Source organism: Lottia gigantea (genome assembly GCF_000327385.1).
Source record: "Lottia gigantea unplaced genomic scaffold LOTGIsca_101, whole genome shotgun sequence".
In the NCBI taxonomy this organism is placed as follows: Eukaryota; Metazoa; Mollusca; class Gastropoda; family Lottiidae; genus Lottia; species Lottia gigantea.
Window position 1 is genome coordinate 618,160 of NW_008706772.1, and position 19,149 is coordinate 637,308.

Below are 19,149 nucleotides of genomic sequence, written 5' to 3' on the forward strand. Positions count from 1 at the left end.
GATCATATCAGTTGGATTGTAGTTTTTGAAACTTCACTACTGGATCGTATCAGTTGGATTGTAGTTTTTGAAACTTCACTACTGGATCGTATCAGTTGGATTGTAGTTTTTGAAACTTCACTACTGGATCGTATCAGTTGGATTGTAGTTTTTGAAACTTCACCACTGGATCATATCAGTTGGATTGTAGTTTTTGAAACTTCACTACTGGAACATATCAGTTGGATTGTAGTTTTTGAAACTTCACCACTGGATCATATCAGTTGGATTGTAGTTTTTGAAACTTCACCACTGGATCATATCAGTTGGATTGTAGTTTTTGAAACTTCACCACTGGATCGTATCAGTTGAATTGTACTATTTGGAACTTCACCACTGGATCGTATCAGTTGGATTGTACTATTTGGAACTTCACCACTGGATCGTATCAGTTGGATTGTAGTTTTTGAAACTTCACCACTGGATCGTATCAGTTGGATTGTACTATTTGGAACTTCACCACTGGATCGTATCAGTTGGATTGTAGTTTTTGAAACTTCACCATTGGATCGTATCAGTTGGATTGTAGTTTTTGAAACTCACCACTGGATCGTATCAGTTGGATTGTAATCTTTAGAACTTCACCACTGGATCATATCAGTTGGATTGTAGTCTTTGGAACTTCACCACTGGATCATATCAGTTGGATTGTAGTTTTTGGAACTTCACCACTGGATCGTATCAGTTGGATTGTAGTTTTTGAAACTTCACCACTGGATCGTATCAGTTGGATTGTAGTTTTTGAAACTTCACCACTGGATCATATCAGTTGGATTGTAGTTTTTGGAACTTCACCACTGGATCGTATCAGTTGGATTGTAATCTTTAGAACTTCACCACTAGATTGTATCAGTTGGATTGTAGCCTTTGGAACTTCACCACTGGATCGTATCAGTTGGATTGTAATCTTCAGAACTTCACCACTGGATCGTATCAGTTGGATTGTAGTTTTTGGAACTTCACTACTGGAACATATCAGTTTGATTGTAGTTTTTGGAACTTCACCACTGGAACATATCAGTTGGATTGTAATCTTTAGAACTTCACCACTGGATCGTATCAGTTGGATTGTACTATTTGAAACTTCACCACTTGATCGTATCAGTTGGGTTATAATCTTTGGAACTTCACCACTGGATCATATCAGTTGGATTGTAGTTTTTGGAACTTCACCACTGAATCGTATCAGTTGGATTGTAGTTTTTGGAACTTCACCACTGGATCGTATCAGTTGGATTGTAGTTTTTGGAACTTCACCTCTGGATCGTATCAATTGGATTGGACTTTTTGTAACATATCATGTCATGTCATAGCATATCTTTCTTATCTATGTTTCTATATAAAATAAACTACCCCAAGGAAAGATAATTTAATTTGATTTTAATAATTAAAAGCTGATACATTCTGATTTGGATCCTTTTGCTTTGTCTTGAGTTCTTTGAGATACTGCTCTTCAGAAATACAAAGAGAGCCGGTGTGGCTCAGTGAGTTAGACGCTTGCTTGCTAATCTGAGGGTCCAGGGTTCAATCCCGGCATAGGTCGAGATAATACTTTTATAATATTTTTCAACCCGGTTTCCCCCTGTCAGTGATGCAGTTAAGAGGGGCTGACATGGAAAAAGCGTCTAGTCGTTCGGATGGGACAATAAACCGAGGCCCTGTGTGCTACAGGCTGTGCACGTTAAAGATCCCTCGACAGTTTCCTCATCGCACCCTACATGGCGTTGCCCGTCTTCATTAGCCCACATGGTGCAGAAAAGTAGGACGTAAAAACTCCATTCATTTCATTTCATTTCCAAAAAAAAAAACTATTCATCATTCCTGACTTTCTTAAAGGGACCACCAATGCGCCATTTTGGGGGGTTGATTTGAGTCTTTAATATAATATGTCAATTCAGTAGTACTAGAAATCACAAAATTCCTTCAAAAATATCTAAACTAGGTATTTCCTATTTCTATAGCTTTCATTTCTATATATGGTAGTGTCTCAAAGAGCATTCATGTTGTAGTTTGAGCAGTTGGTATTGAGGCTTAAGGCCCTTGTTTCTGAACATTTAAACTTTGAGCACTTTGAAGGATACATATGATTCAGTGCATCAAACAACCAGTATTAAGAACAAATTTGGAACCTTTCTAGTTGAAATGTTACTTTAACATTATGTTATAGATATATGGTGGTCATCATTTACTCCTGCATCTTTTAACAGAATTGTATATGTAAGTGTTCCAGTTTGCAAATTTTGACAGCTAATAGAGCTCAATTCTTCCTTTTCACAGCTCTTTTTATATTGAGAATTCAGCATTCTTTTAAATATGCAGATCATTATGAAGGCTTTCTCATGCTCTTGTTCCTGGATGCATGTTATTTTTATTGGAGACTAACCAGATTTTGATTCTTGAAAGTGCTACAAATAATCTTTATCAGCTATTAAAGCATTGAGTGTTTTTTTTGTATTTTCTGAATTATGAAGCCTTTATTTCTGTATATAACTTGGTTGTATTTAGATATATAAACAGTGTGTAGAATTTATATTACAATTACCAGATACACCAGTATTATTTGAGGTGAGTTTCATTTCTTTTCTTTAGGTTCTATAGCACATTGGTTAGAGCATTTGTTCTTTACATTATGGCATTTACTTACAAACAAAATCTAATTTGATGGTGTCTGTGGGTTCTAATCTTGATCGGTGTGAATAATAAGTCTGAATAAGTCATCTTCAGTCATGATTCCAGTTGAACCCATTGTTAATGGGTATGGATAATCCAGAAAAGATCAATGCCAAGTCAAGGACCAGCTGGTAGAAAGTATCCTTAATTGTGAATCTAAAGAGTTATCCGTGTAAAATATAGTTGTGTTTTTTACAATCTTATTATATAATTGCCTTTGCTAAAAGATTGTTCATAGTACTTGTATATAGCTTTGTAATTCAACTATAATGAAAAGGTTGTTATATTTTAGTGTTAAAACTATATTTATCTAGAGAAAAGTTTCTTTTTGTAACATTGGGTCCAAACTAAGCCATAATTAAAAAACATTATATTCATTTATGTTTTGTGATACCTGTGTTATGAATTGATCAAGTAATTTAAAGATGACTCAGTTGGATGATATGCTACGACTGAAGGCAGTTCCAATTCAATATCTACCTACATAAATATCATTCCAGATGAAATTTTTCAAAAATCTTAAGTGTATAATAAAGGTTACCAAGAAAAGTGCAGTTTTAATCATTTTTATTTCAGGCCAATAAAAGGAAACGTGGCTTAATAGTATCCATGGAAACTCTGAAAAAGTTGAACAATGTAAGTGGGAATTCAGTTTTAGATAAATTTTAATTATCTCTTTTTTTTAAAAGCATCTCTGTTTTTGAGGTGTTTTTTTTTTGTTTTGTTTTTTATAATCATAATTAATCATCAGTTTTACATTTCTATATAATGTTGGTTATTTCAGGTTAATGAACAGAATGGACAAATTATACCTTATCATCAGTTTTACATTTCTATAATGTTGGTTATTTCAGGTTAATGAACAGAATGGACAAATTATACCTTATCATCAGTTTTACATTTCTATATATGTTGGTTATTTCAGGTTAATGAACAGAATGGACAAATTATACCTTATCATCAGTTTTACATTTCTATATAATGTTGGTTATTTCAGGTTAACGAACAGAATGGACAAATTATACCTTATCAGTTTTACATTACTATATAATGTTGGTTATTTCAGGTTAATGAACAGAATGGACAAATCATACCTTATCATCAGTTTTACATTTCTATATATTGTTGGTTATTTCAGGTTAATGAACAGAATGGACAAATTATACCTTATCATCAGTTTTACATTTCTATAATGTTGGTTATTTCAGGTTAATGAACAGAATGGACAAATTATACCTTATCACCAGTTTTACATTTCTATATAATGTTGGTTATTTCAGGTTAATGAACAGAATGGACAAATCATACCTTATCATCAGTTTTACATTTCTATATAATGTTGGTTATTTCAGGTTAATGAACAGAATGGACAAATCATACCTTATCATCAGTTTTACATTTCTATATAATGTTGGTTATTTCAGGTTAATGAACAGAATGGACAAATCATACCTTATCATCAGTTTTACATTTCTATAATGTTGGTTATTTCAGGTTAATGAACAGAATGGACAAATCATACCTTATCGTCAGTTTTACATTTCTATAATGTTGGTTATTTCAGGTTAATGAACAGAATGGTCAAATCATACCTTATCATCAGTTCTACATTTCTATATTAAAAAATAAAGTAAATGTGAAAGTGGACTATGTTAGCTGGGTTCAACGCTCATATCATAAATCTCAGGTACGATTGATTTTTTTTCCAAAATTTTGAGTTAAATGTCAAATTTACCCGCCCTTCCATGAGAATATTATCGCGTTTACAGGATTTATTACATCAAACCAGTTTGATATTTGCTGCCGATTGTTCACGTCTGCAAGACAGAGTGTCATCATCCAATCGAATTCATTTTCATTTCAATTGCATGATCTGCACGTGATTATCGACATAATGGAAAACAACTGTACCCTCAGTCGTATGGTGGAAGTCTTGTCAAGGCTCGAGTTGGCAATAATAAACATTGACCAAGACTGTTTGTATGCCTGCACCATAAGTTATTTTCAGTATATCATATGATATATCTGTATTTTTTCGTTTAGGAATTACACTACTGTAATTATCCATTCTTATTTGATGCTGCTGCTAAGAGTATGTTGTTACATACTGATGCAATGATGCAAATGCAGGTATAGTCAAATTTTGATATAAGTTTTCTAGTGCCTAGTTCACATCAACGGCGAATGCCGCGCTTTAAATCGGCGAGCAAAGCGCCATCATTTTTTGTTTACTTTTCCAAAAATATCACGATCTCCTAAGTAATGTTACGCTCTGATAAGCTCTGATACGAATTGGTTACGCTTTGGGGACGAATTATTTCCCGATTTGATCAGGTCTTGTTACGCTTTAAATCACGCTTTGATTAACTTATTAAGCTTTGATGCGGTTATGATGCTTTAAATCACACTCTGATACGATTATCAAGCTCTGGTGTGCATTGTTAAGCTCTGTTACGCATTGGAAAATTTCGAGATCGCCGATTTCATGCCGCTTTTGATCAAGTGGTGACAGACCGTGAAGACTGGGGTCCCCGATTTGAATAAAGCTCTGTTAAGCTTTCCTACGCTTTGAGTCAAGCTTTGCTGAACTTTGTTACGCTTTGTTAAGCTTTGATACGTTCTCGGCGCTTTAATCAATTCGTGACAGAACGCCCAAAATTTTAAAAATTTTTGGCGCTCTTGCTGAATATCCAGCTTTGCTCAAAGCTTTCCAACGATCTATTACGACCCTGGCACTTTAGTCGAGCTTTTTTACGCTTTGGTACCGCTTTGTACGCCGCTTTAAAGCGCCATCAAAGCGCCGTTTGTGTGAACTGAGCATAACATAGGGATTGTAAAGAGGATTTCTAAATTTTGTATGTTTATCAACTCACAGATAGCATCAATTTGTACCATTCCAATTTTCAATCAGACGTCTTGTTCCTGCAATTCCACAAAAACTAAGTATTTTATGAAGTCACCTCCACAAAACTTGCTTGTATCACATAAGGTCTTTGCGAGGGTGACATCATCAAACACAAGTAGAATTGCTACAACCACAGACGTCTGATTGAAAATTGATATGGCTCTCATTGTACCCGATACACATAAAAAATTTAGAAAAACCTGTTAACAATCCCTTTTAATCGAAATTCAGTCTATTTGTAAATCTTATCCTATGCTTTGTTAATCGAACATGCTTATTTGAAAGAAACTGTTCTTTGCTCAAAGATTACAGCTTTGTACCTACTGAAAAAGCCTTATTTGCTATGTGTCTATCAGAACATGTACTATGATGTCAAAACAATACTATGGATATCTGTAATTGAGCTATATCAACTGGCAAAACAAATAGATATGTATATAGACAACTAGATTGTAGGTTTATTACATGTATATCATATCTGAAACTTTGTTATCATTTCAGTCTGCAATAGATGAAGTTACCAGGTTTAATTTTAATACCTTATTAAATCGTATGCCAATAGATCCTATCAATCCATGTCTTGTTTTATATGTTACCAGAGAAAATATAGTCCATGAAACATTACAGCAACTCAGCAAACATACTAGTGCTGATCTTAAAAAACCACTGAAGGTAACATATATTATTATAGTTATTGTGTGGTAATTATTGAATGGTAAAGTCAGTGTATTTTATTGGGAAGCTGTAATAAGTGACAATGTCACTGAATTGTATTATAGCCCCAAAATAATTTGATGATATCAGGTGAAAATTATGTCAATTTGTACACACGCTTTTCACAAGGTTGTAACGGTGAAAATCACCAAACTTCATGATATCACCAACAGATACATTGGCATGTCCTTACAGAGATTGTAAAGAAGTTTTCTAAATTTTTTATGTGTATCAAGGACACTGATAGCATCAATTTTCACCATTCAAATTTTCAATTAGACGTCTGTGCTTCTAGCAATTCTACTAAAACTAAGTGTTTTATGATGCCACCCCTGCAAAGGTCTTATGTAAGAATTTTTTGCCAAATCTAGAAAATGATGAAACTCTATTACCATAAGGAACTAATGGCACTTTCATCATTGGCAAGATCTTTTTGAAGGTCTAATACTCGAACATACTAGATTGTTCTGAAATCTTATGAAATGCGAATCAAATTTTAACTTGATTAGCCAAAACTAAAAAGTTTCAATCTAAATTGACGCCTGGTCTCTCAACGTTATTAACATTCATATACAATTTAATTCTTTTATTTTTTTTGATTGAAGTGGCAAATTTGAAATATACATTATGGATTGCTAAGATATATAAGTTTTATACTCTCAACTGCTGGGCCTATGTTACCTTGGCTGGCAAGCTATCTTTAATTCATAAGGGAATACTAATCAAAATTATGATATTAAGATAAGTTAGGAAGTTGGAAGAAGAAGCTATAAATGTGACAATGATTTTCAGGTAATATTTAAGACAGAGGATGCAATAGATGCTGGTGGAGTGAAGAAGGTAATCATTATATAGATCTTCATTTCAAATCTCATCAACACTCCAATCACTTCTGCTACTCATTTTTTCAGGTAGTTTTTATAGGTGAAGAAGCTGTAGATGAGGGGGGTGTTCGCAAGGTTTGATCTGTTTTCTACTTAGAATGATCAAAATATAACCCATGTTCAGTTTCGACTAATTTGCATGTTGATGGTTGTTTGATTATGGGTCTATAGTTGAAGATATATATGATAAATTTTGTAGACTACTATGACAGCAATATCTACCAGGTTTTAAAATGTTTAAAGGGACACATTCGCTATCTGTTTGTCTCAGAAACGGAATTTTTTAGCTAAGCTAATCAGAAATAGTGTACACAGCTCAACATTGAAATTTGAGCTTTCAAATCCATATGAGTCCAGAATTATCCCTGTTAAAACGATGATTCGTCATTTCTTGAGACACTGCCATATTGTATAGAAATAGAAAGTTATATCACAGTTTGAGTTATTTTTAAAGGAATTATGCAATTTTAATACTTCTGAAGACTACATATATCCAAATCAACTCCTTAAAATGGGAATCTGTCCCTTTAAAAATTTCTTTAAACAAATTAAAGGGATATTGTTGTTAAATATTTACTCATCTGCAACACTTTTCAACTACACAGATTTCCAAACTCTTTGCCTGTAGGTTTAATTTTACAAGAATCTGGTATAAGTTTGATCTTAATCAGGTGATAAAGCAATCCATTAGACAATTACTAGTTACTACATATATACCTTTAATATCTAGATAGTTTATCATATTGGTCATATTCAACATAAAAGTTTTAGATTCTCTCCATTATTAGGTTATATTTGGTGCATGTTTAACTTCATACTAATAGCATTTCATTTCTTTTCCTATCTTTATAGTGTTAAGCTAAGATTCCATATACATGTCATGCAGATGCGTCATTCATCAAATATGATGCCATATGTGCGTTAAACACAGACAGATGGATGCTTTGGTGCATAAAAAAGACAGAGAATCCCCACAAAATACGTCACATTTGGGAGATCTCCGCGTGGAATGGCATCTGGATGCGTCAAAAATCACTACACCCGGCGATTTTGTTTTTTGACGTATGACTGAGACCATTTGATGGATACCACTTCCGCATATATGGAATCATACCCTCTTAAACCAACCATTTCGATTTTTAACACATGATGGATGACGCATGACGGATCCGCATAATGCGTATATAGAATCTTAGCTTTAGTAATTTTATAACATAATATTAATATTTGCTCTACATGCTACCAGTACTTTTCACAATTAAAATAACGAAAGAATGGAATTTGTTTAAATACAACTATTAGCTAGTGAAGAACAGTCATGACAATCTAAACTTTAATTGTATTGGGAACCATAGGTCAGCTTCTAATTCTGTAAAGTGATACATACTGCTGTATTTAATCTCTATCAACTGGTAAAGCAAATATAAGTATTTTCAGAAAATGATATTCTTTTAAGATCATATATTTGTAACTTCTCAAGTTAATACTTTGATTCCCTATGTTCCATGATGGTTTTTATTTGTTTTAATCCTATGAAGTATATCTAACCATAGAAGAAACTTTGCGCTGTAGATGATTATTTCTTCCATGTGTGATTTTGAAATAATATGGCTTTATTCATAGAAATGCAATTTTCGTTAGAGAAGAATTATTGTGTCGCCAACAGGATTTATCATATAAAACAAGTTTGATAATTGTCTCAGATATTTTTATCGTCTACAAGACAGACCATCATCATCCAATCAGATTCATTATCTTTTCAATAGCATTATCAGCATGTGATTATTGACATAGTGGAAAACGACCGATTGGAGATATTTTGTCTCCTTGTGTGCCTGCAGGCTGTCGATGAAACTTTTGACGACTCTTGTCAGTAATGAAAATTGACGACCAAGACCATTCATGTGCCCGCACCTTAAATAATACTTTCAGATGAATTTCACCTTCACAAATTTTAAGGGCCTTTTCTCACTGTTGATCAGGTTTATAGTGATGGCTTTACAGTGCAAGGTTTATTTTGTGGTTCAGTAATGAACATTTGGAGATATTAACTTACTAACACAGTCAAAAAAAATAGACAGATTTTCTGGTAATCTGCTTTGATTTGTCAAAGTTAAATTTTTATTCATTTTGATATGATTTCCATTGTATAGGAATTTTTTATGTTACTATTAAGAGAAGTAATGGATACTAAATATGGAATGTTTAAGTTTTATGAAGAGTCTGGATTAAAATGGTTTAGTCCACAGGTAATGTTTTGAATTATAATTTTGATTGTAGATTGAACCATATTTACATGAATAACAACCTAGATTTTGATGATTTAATTTTTATGAACATATTATAAATATTATAATTTTACGTCCTACTTTTCTGCACCATGTGGGCTAATGAAGACGGGCAGTGCCATGCAGGGTACAATGAAGGAAATTTTGCCAGGACAGCGGCATTAGCTTGCTCTTTTTCGATTTCAAACTGTCTAGGGATCTTTATTGCGCACAGCCTGTAGCATACGGGGCCTCGGTTTATTGTCCCATCCGCACGACTAAACGCTTTTTCCATGTCAGCCCCTCTTACCTGCATCACTGACAGGGGGAAACCAGGTTGAAAAATCCGAAGGTATTATCTCGACCTATGCCAGGATTGAAGTCTTAACTCACTGAGCCACCGCGGCTCCCATTAAAAAGAGTAGAAGCAATTACAACATATGAGGAAATTGGTTTTGAAGCTGTAAATCTCTGATTTCAAGCATTATTGGTGGTGTTTTGATTTTTAATTGTTGGTAAAACTGTTTTAAAATCTTTGTGACATGCCTCATCTCTGTGATATTTCAGTGATCACGATTTATTTTTATGGTGTTGCGCACATAAGCATTTGTTCATTTGTTACGATAAGTTATATAAAAGGAGCTTATAGCAATGTTTATAATGTTATATTTTAGACATTTGAAGAGAATGACATGTTTCATCTGATTGGTATATTATGTGGATTAGCTATCTATAATTTTACTATCATCAATCTACCTTTTCCACTAGCCTTGTATAAAAAATTACTTAAAAGGTCAGTAATATAATATTTATTAAACCGCTTGGGCCTTTCACAAGTATCATTTTAGTTCAATTTGATTTCAAGGAATTTATTAGAACCTTGTCAATTTATGACAATGTCTGCAGCGATAGATAGATCATACTATATGATAGTCTAGATGAAATGGCATAACACAATATATTATATGGATATCGCAGTTCTAAAAATATCTACATTAAATTGGGATTAAACCCTAAAAATCTTAAAGGGATTGTAAAGCGATTTTCTAAATTATGTATGTGTATCGGGGACAAAGATAGCATCAATTTGCACCATTCCAGTTTCTGTGGTTCCTGCTATTCTAATTGCAATGTGATATAGCATATTTTGTGATAAGTGACATCATCTAACGACGTTAGACTAACGTTTAGTTAATGCTAGCAGTGCCTTAGATACGCTTAGAACAATTACAAAACACCATTACAATTCCTTTAAAGATTTTTTATTGTGGATAACTTTTTGTTATAGTTACGTCACTGTCTTTAGTTGGATTGTTTTCAAATACATGTACATAATATTACTTTCAGACCTGTAACTATAGAGGATTTAAATGAACTCTCACCACTAGTAGCTAGGTAAGTTATTCTTCATATAAACTTCCACCATCCAACATCCAATTTTTAAATTGAAGTAGTTCGCGGGCATGGCATCTTTGTCAAAATTCTTCAATCCTGCTATGAAGACTAACAGAAGTATAATAAGGACTTTCTGTAGGATATTAAATTCTGAGTCCTAATGCTCAGTTCTGTACCACATATTGCTGTGCTCTAATTTCTATTTGTAGCTAAAAACAAAATGATTGTCAGTTTCAACTTAGATAATTTTGAAAATTGCCAGCTCTTAAATTTTGTTTATAAAAATATTCAAATTGTTCTATTTGGCAAGCTTTTTCCTTACAGTTGTACAAATTTATTGAAATTTAGTTTGAATTCAGTTATATTTTTTGATTGGATGAAGGTTTCCAAATTTGCGATTTTTGATAATGGTTTCCAAATTTACAATTTTGAAAAATGTTTCCAAATTTAAAATTCTATATAATGGTCCCAAAATAACAATATTTGATACAAGATTCCAAATGAACAACATTTGACAAAGATTTCCAAAGTAGCACCATTTAATAAAAATTTCCAAATTAAAAAAATTTTATACATGTTCCCAAAATAACAATATTTGATACAGAATTCCAAATGAACAATATTTGACAATGTTTCCAATATAACACTATTTAATAAAAGATTCCCAATTGACAATATTTGAAAAAGGTTTTCCAATTCAACACCAACACAAGGTTTCCAAATTAACAATATTTTATACAATCAATTAATTAAAAGTAACAATATTTACAGAAAAGAAACAAAGTCAACAACATTTTATAACATCAGAAGTATTTTTTTAAAATTCTTGAATTATCAGTATTCACAATTTCAAGGAATATAAGTTATCAAGACAAAATAAACAGTTACTCTGAACAAAGTTTTGTGAATATAAAAGAAATGTGGTTTAATTTTTATATAGAAATTGACACCATGCTCTCTATCTTATTATTTATTCACTTAAGATGTCTGTAGTTGCTACTAGTTGACTGGAATCATCTCCACTGCTTTCCATAGATTCAGACCCTGATTCTGATGAACACACCACTAGTGTCCAACATATATTCATGATGACCAAAAATAGTAAGATAGATAAAATTGTAGACTTCATCTGAAAATAAAAGAAAAATATTGAAATGTAGATCTGTTAAAACAAAATTATTAAAATAAAATGGCTGAATGCTGAAATTAATGCTAGGTTGACACTATGTTCCCAGCAGCCATTTTTACCACCTCTAGGCCACAGTGAACAAAACAGGATGGATGGGAAACGACCCAGAGAATTCTGATAATTCTACAATTTCGGATTCACTTCCTGATTTGATTATAAATTCTATACTTTACAGGATAATGCTTTAAAGGGACAGTGAGATTGATTTAAGTCTTGAATATAAGTTTAAAGGGACAGGTAGTGGGAGTAGGGGGGAAGGGGGATGTTTTGTGTGTTGAATATATGTAGATATTCTTCAGAAGTACTAGAAATGTATGAAAATCGCATAATTCCTTCAAAAATGTCTCAAACTAGTTGGCAGTTTCTCAAGAAAAGACGACTTGTCTTCTTAAGATTCAAATGCAGATGATTCTGGACACACATGGATTTGATGGCTCAAGTTTTGCAATGGGCTGTGAACACTATTACTGATTGGCTTAGCTAAATAGTCCTGTTTCTGTGACTGAAGTATGATTGGTCAAAAAAATGGTGTACTTGTACTTTTAATGATAATATTAATTCTTAGATTGAAGATAATGCCTTTTAAATTGAATTTGAAAAACTTTGTTAATTTTGATCTCCAGTTACAATAGTTGATGTGAAAGTTATCACTATCAAGTCAGGGGATTCTCACTTTATATTATATCAACTATATATTTGTATATAGTATTTATTGATAATAAATAATATAATAATTTACTCTCAATTCATCATGATACATTAAGTATTTTAGATAGAAACTATATAACTTACCTTGTTATTTTGGTATTAAAGTATCTTCTTCACAACTATAATCAAATAACTATAACAATTGTTAATGAAATAAACTAAGAATTTTTCACTTTATATCCATGTTGTATTCTAATCTTTAAATTGCTTAATTAAATTTCTGATGCCTATCTCTGGATTTTTAACACATTAATCCTTAAGATTTTATTTGTATCTGAAGATAAAGGCTTAAGGTTAATGTATATCTGTCTACAATCATATGACCCAATATCACTAAACTTGATATGTTTATAGTATTAATGAGATCTTCAAGACATCTATAGAAATAAGATAAGAAATTCCTAGTTTGAGATATCTTTGAAGGAATTATTTGATTTTCATACATTTCTAGTACTTTTAAAACTATTTATATATATTCAACACTCAAATCAACCGCCTTGTCCCTAAACTTATAGAAAATAGCAAAAAAAATGATACCAATGCAGAAAACAAGATCCTAAATACACCATTGTATAAATACATTGTTTTCTTTCTGAAGACCATGTGGGCTAATGAAGACGGGCAACGCCATGCAGGTTGCGATGAGGGAAATTTTGCCAGGACAGCGGCATTAGCCTGCTCTTTTTCGATTTCCAACTGTCAAGGGATCTTTAACGTGCACAGCCTGTAACAAATGAGGCCTCGGTTTATTGTCCCATCCGAACGGCTTTTTCCATGTCAGCCCCTCTTACCTGCATCATTGACAGGCGGAAACGGGGTTGCAAAATTCGAAGGTATTATCTCGACCTCTGGCCGGATTGAACCCTGGACCTTCAGGTTAGCGAGCAAGCGTCTAACTCACGGAGCCGCCGCGGCTCCCTAATACCAATACAGACAACGAGATCCTGAATAAACCACTGTACAAATACATTGCTTTCTGTCTGAAGACAACAACTTTCCTAAATAAACCATTGTACAAATACATTGCTTTCTGACTGAAGACAACAACTTTTTTTAAATAAACCATTGTACAAATACATTGCTTTCTGTCTGAAGACAACAACTTTCCTAAATAAACCAAATACATTGATTTTTATATGAAATGGGGGGCGTATATTGCCGTCATCCCTGTCCGTCTGTCCGTCCACAATTGCTCGTAAACACTCTACAAGGCACAATTCTTGACTGATTTCGACGAAACTTGGTATAGTTGTTTGTTATCACCCAAGGATGAACCCTATTGAAAATCAGAAAAATCGAAAAATATTTAGTATGAGTTATTGCCCTTGTTCTTGAAACGCTCGTAAACATTCTAGAATGTGCAATTCATGACGAATTTTGATGAAACTTGGTGTGAGTGTTTGTTTTTACCCGAGGATACACCCTATTTAAAATCAGAAAGATTGAAAAATAATAAGTATGAGTTATTGCCATTGTTCTTGAAAACGCGTTCAATTTTAGCTTGTAAACACTCTAGATGGCACAATTCTCGATGGATTTTGATAAAACTTGGTGCGAGTGTTTGTAATCACCCAAGGATAAACCCTATCGAAAATCAGAAGTATCGAAAAATATTGAGTATAAGTTATTGCCCTTGTTCTTGAAAACTCGTTCAATTTTTAGCTTGTAAACACTCTAGAAGACACAATTCTTGACGGATTTTAACGAAACTTGGCTTGAGTGTTTGTTATCACCCAAGGATAAAACCTATTGAAAATCAGAAAAATCGAAAAATATTTAGTATGAGTTATTGCCCTTGTTTTTGAAAACTCGTTCAATTTGTAGCTCGTAAAAACTCTAAAAGGCATGATTCTTGCCGGATTTGACAAAATTGGTTTTATTATTCAATACCGCACTGAAGATGGAATATTTGTCTTCTAGAGTTGTTACGAGCTAAAGATTGAACACGATTTCAAGAACAAGGGCAATAACTCATTCTCAATATTATTCAGTATCGCCCTAAAGAGTTCAAAAAAAGTGTATGACTGAAGGTTGAATATTTCATACTGGTGATTGTTACTGTACTGCTAAATATTTTTATTCAAAATCAAAACTGCCAGTGGACGTATATTACCTTGCCTGGCAAGCTATCTTTGTTTGAAGACAACAACTTTCCTAAATAAACCATTGTACAACTACATTGTTTTCTGTCTGAAGACAACAACTTGAAACATTGAAAGTATCAAATAGAAAAATTAGAGCAGTACAGCTTGTTCAAACACTGTTAGTGGCAAACACTCATTTGAAACTTTTATTAGCACATTCCCTGAAAACTGACAGGGAAATTAAATAAACCAAATGTTTGAATTTTGGAGTGGGTAAATGCTTGCTGTCTATGAAATGTTTGCATGGCCCATACGTTATTGCTGGTTAGTGTAACCGGGTCTGATTTGAGATAATCGGTTAACCGTCAATTTTATAAGAAGTAAACAGAGAACGATTTTGATAGAAAATTCGTCACTGTGTGAATCTTTAAGTTGTTTTCTTTTTTGATCATCAGTTTGTTTTGGAAATTGATGTGGTTGATTCCAACATTCCTTTGTTATTGAGTTTAAAAACTGCCAAAAATAAATGCCGATGTTAAATTGGACTATTGAGCTTGATGAAGGTGAAATCTTTGGGAAGAAACGTGCATTAGACTTTACATCCAGTGGTCATTGCCAACCGAACGATTTAGTTTTTAGAAATTGACCTAATGAGGAGGCGTTTCTAGTCAAATGTGAAGCCAAAATTGACCTCATGCTTCAGGTTAAATGCAGGGGCGATTAGAAAAAAATGCAAGCCTGAGAATAGCTTGCCTAAATGCTAATGACAGCCTTTTTGGTTGGTCTAACATGGTGTGATACAGAGTTTGGAAAGTAGCAAGTTGAGATAGAGGGACATGGTGTGTGTCTTTTGTAGGGTGTGGATTTTTGTTACCCTGAAATTAACAGGTTATCTTGCAGGAGAAGCCTACATAGAATGAGGAGCACATGGAATAGCACAGGTTCCAATGTTTTTGTGTTCCTGTGGCTGTGGGCTAATAGAAATGGGAGTGATTTCGAAATTAACAATATTTAAAAAAGATTTAGAAATTAATAATATTTAATAAAGATTTAGAAATTAACAATATTTTATACAAATAAAATTAACAATATGGTCTACAGAAAAGACACAGAAATTGACACCATGCTCTCTATCTCATTATTTATTCACTTAAGATGTCTGTAGTTGCTACTAGTTGACTGGAATCATCTCCACTGCTTTCCATAGATTCAGACCCTGATTCTGATGAACACACCACTAGTGTCCAACATATATTCATGATGACCAAAAATAGTAAGATAGATAACATTGTAGACTTCATCTGAAAGTAAAAGAAAAATATTGAATGGCTGAATGCTGAAACTAATGCTAGGTTGACACTATGTTCCCAGCAGCCATTTTTACCACCTCTAGGCCACAGTGGATAAAACAGGAAGAAAGTGAAACAGGAAATCAGATGATTCTACAGTTCCTAGTTGTATTATAATTCTTTACTTCACAGAAAAAGGTTTTAATGATAATATTAATTCTTAGATTGAAGATAATGCCTTTTAAATTGAATTTGAAAAACTTTGTTAATTTTGATCTCCAGTTACAATAGTTGATGTGAAAGTTATCACTATCAAGTCAGGGGATTCTCACTTTATATTATATCAACTATATATTTGTATATAGTATTTATTGATAATAAATAATATAATAATTTACTCTCAATTCATCATGATACATTAAGTATTTTAGATAGAAACTATATAACTTACCTTGTTATTTTGGTATTAAAGTATCTTCTTCACAACTATAATCAAATAACTATAACAATTGTTAATGAAATAAACTAAGAATTTTTCACTTTATATCTATGTTGTATTCTAATCTTTAAATTGCTTAATTAAATTTTTGATGCCTATCTCTGGATTTTTAACACATTAATCCTTAAGATTTTATTTGTATCTGAAGATAAAGGCTTAAGGTTAATGTATATCTGTCTTCAATCATATGACCCAATATCACTAAACTTGATATGTTTATAGTATTAATGAGATCTTCAAGAAATCTTGACTGAACTAAAAAGGTTACTTTTTACTTATTTATATTTTAACTATGATCTGATGTTATTTATTTTACATTTTATTTTCTGAATTATTATTTGTTTTTTTTATTGCATAAACAAAAATTATCATTCTAAAGTCAAAAGTGTAAGCTGAAAAGAAGTGAAACATTTTTTTGACCAATCATACCTTACTCTCAGAAACAGGAATTTTTAGCTAAGTCAATCAGTAATAATGTTCACAACTCACCGTCAAAATTTCAGCCTTCAAATCTATGTGTGTCCAGAATTATCTATGTTTTAAAGTTAATAACACAAGTTGTCTTTTCTTGAGACACCATATATAGAAAAGACATCTATAGAAATAAAAAAGAAATTCCTAGTTTAAGATATCTTTGAAGGAATTATTTGATTTTCATACATTTCTAGTACTTTTGAAACTATTTATATATATTCAACACTCAAATCAACCGCCTTGTCCCTAAACTTATAGAAAATAGCAAAAAAAATGATACCAATGCAGAAAACAAGATCCTAAATAAAACATTATACAAATACATTGTTTTCTGTCTGAAGACAACAACTTTCCTAAATAAACCATTATACAAATACATTGATTTCTGTCTGAAGACAACAACTTTCCTAAATAAACCATTATATAAATACATTGTTTTCTGTCTGAAGACAACAACTTTCCTAAATAAACCATTATACAAATACATTGTTTTCTGTCTGAAGACAACTTGAAACATTGAAAGTATCAAATAGAAAAATTAGAGCGGTAATAGATACAGCTTGTTCAAACACTGCTATCAGCAAACACTCATATGAAATTTTTCTTAGCACATTCCCTGAAAACAGACAGAGGGAAATTAAAGAAACCAAATGTTTGAATTTTGGAGGTGGTAAATGCTAGCTGTCTATGAAATGTGTGCATGACCCATACGTTATTGTCGGTTAGTGTTGTAACCGGGTCTGATTTGAGATAATCGGTTAACGGTCAATTTTATAAGAAGTAAAAAGAGAGCAATTTTGACAGAAAATTCGTCACTGTATGAATCTTTAAGCTGTTTTCTTTTTTGATATAAGTTCAACTAATAATTCATGCTGGATAATTGCGTTGCGATGATCTTAGTTTGTCGAAAGTAGCTGTGTGCACCGTTATGTTAATTAGGTTAAACAAATAAGCACTGTAGCACTGTAATCATTATCAGACGTTCGGCAACTGTTCCTTTAATCTTGTTGTTTTTATTATATTGTGGAAATGTAACACAGTGTTTTTTAAGCTTGTTCTAGTGTTATTATTTTTATTATTATTGGGTGGAAATGTAACACAGTGTTTTTTAAGCTTGTTCTAGTGTTATTATTTTTATTATTTCAATCAGGTGAGAGTTGCTTAGAATAAAACATTTATAAAGATCGTATTACTTTTTATTAACTCTCCTCTAATTGGCTGTTTGTTTCTTCTTGCCTGTAAATCATCTTCAAGGTTATTAATATTCATGAATACGGATTCATTGAGACAATAGTTTAATACCAGTTTTTGAACCAGTACACTAATTCACGGCGACTTCAGTGAGATACACTCATTACACTGACCCCCACAACTGGTATAAAAACCTTTGATCTGTTAGAGACTGTAGCAATGAGTGACAATGGCGCGAGTCCATCTGAACTCTGTCAGGCCCGCTTGTAATCTTACATTGAAGCAGAATAGGTTGTTTGGTATCTGTTGATTCTTACCGACAATTCGTGTGGGACTAGCCAAAATCTTTCTGGGTACTCATTTACACTTACGCAAATGCGGTTTTTGACTCCTTTTATAATCTTTAGTAATTAACAGGGTAACAAACGGTTATTGCTGACGATTACCCGATTCATAAAATTCATTAACCGTTTCACCACTATTGCTGGTCATCAGTTTGTTTTGGAAATTGATGTGTTTCATTCCAACATTCCTTTGTCATTAAGTTTAAAAACTGCGAAAAAAAAAAAATGCCAATGGGATCTTGAGCATGATGAAGCTGAAATCTTTGGGAAGAAACGTGCATTAGACTTTACATCCAGTGGTCATTATTGTATTCCAATTGTATGTGACACATCTATAGACGTAGTTTATTCTTCTGATATGGAACGACTTTATAAAGAATGTCAAACATGCTAACCAACCGATTTAGTTTTTAGAAATTGACCTAATGAGGAGGCGTTTCTAGTCAAATGTGAAACCGAAATTGACCTCACGCTTCGGGTTAAATGCAGGGGCGATT

General features: G+C 32.6%; 1 protein-coding gene across 1 annotated transcript in view; it reads left to right on the top strand.

Annotated features, from left to right (window-relative positions):
- LOTGIDRAFT_223779 (hypothetical protein) overlaps positions 1–19,149 on the top strand; it is a gene marked incomplete at its 5' end in the record, with an annotated part of 41,735 nt that overhangs the window by 11,407 nt on the left and 11,179 nt on the right. Inside the window, 9 exons of the mRNA XM_009046441.1 lie at positions 2,207–2,260; positions 3,860–3,975; positions 4,274–4,396; positions 4,753–4,839; positions 6,116–6,286; positions 7,240–7,287; positions 9,366–9,461; positions 10,154–10,272; positions 10,827–10,874. Coding sequence (XP_009044689.1) covers positions 2,207–2,260; positions 3,860–3,975; positions 4,274–4,396; positions 4,753–4,839; positions 6,116–6,286; positions 7,240–7,287; positions 9,366–9,461; positions 10,154–10,272; positions 10,827–10,874 — 862 coding nt within the window. The remainder of the gene's footprint in view (positions 1–2,206; positions 2,261–3,859; positions 3,976–4,273; positions 4,397–4,752; positions 4,840–6,115; positions 6,287–7,239; positions 7,288–9,365; positions 9,462–10,153; positions 10,273–10,826; positions 10,875–19,149) is intronic.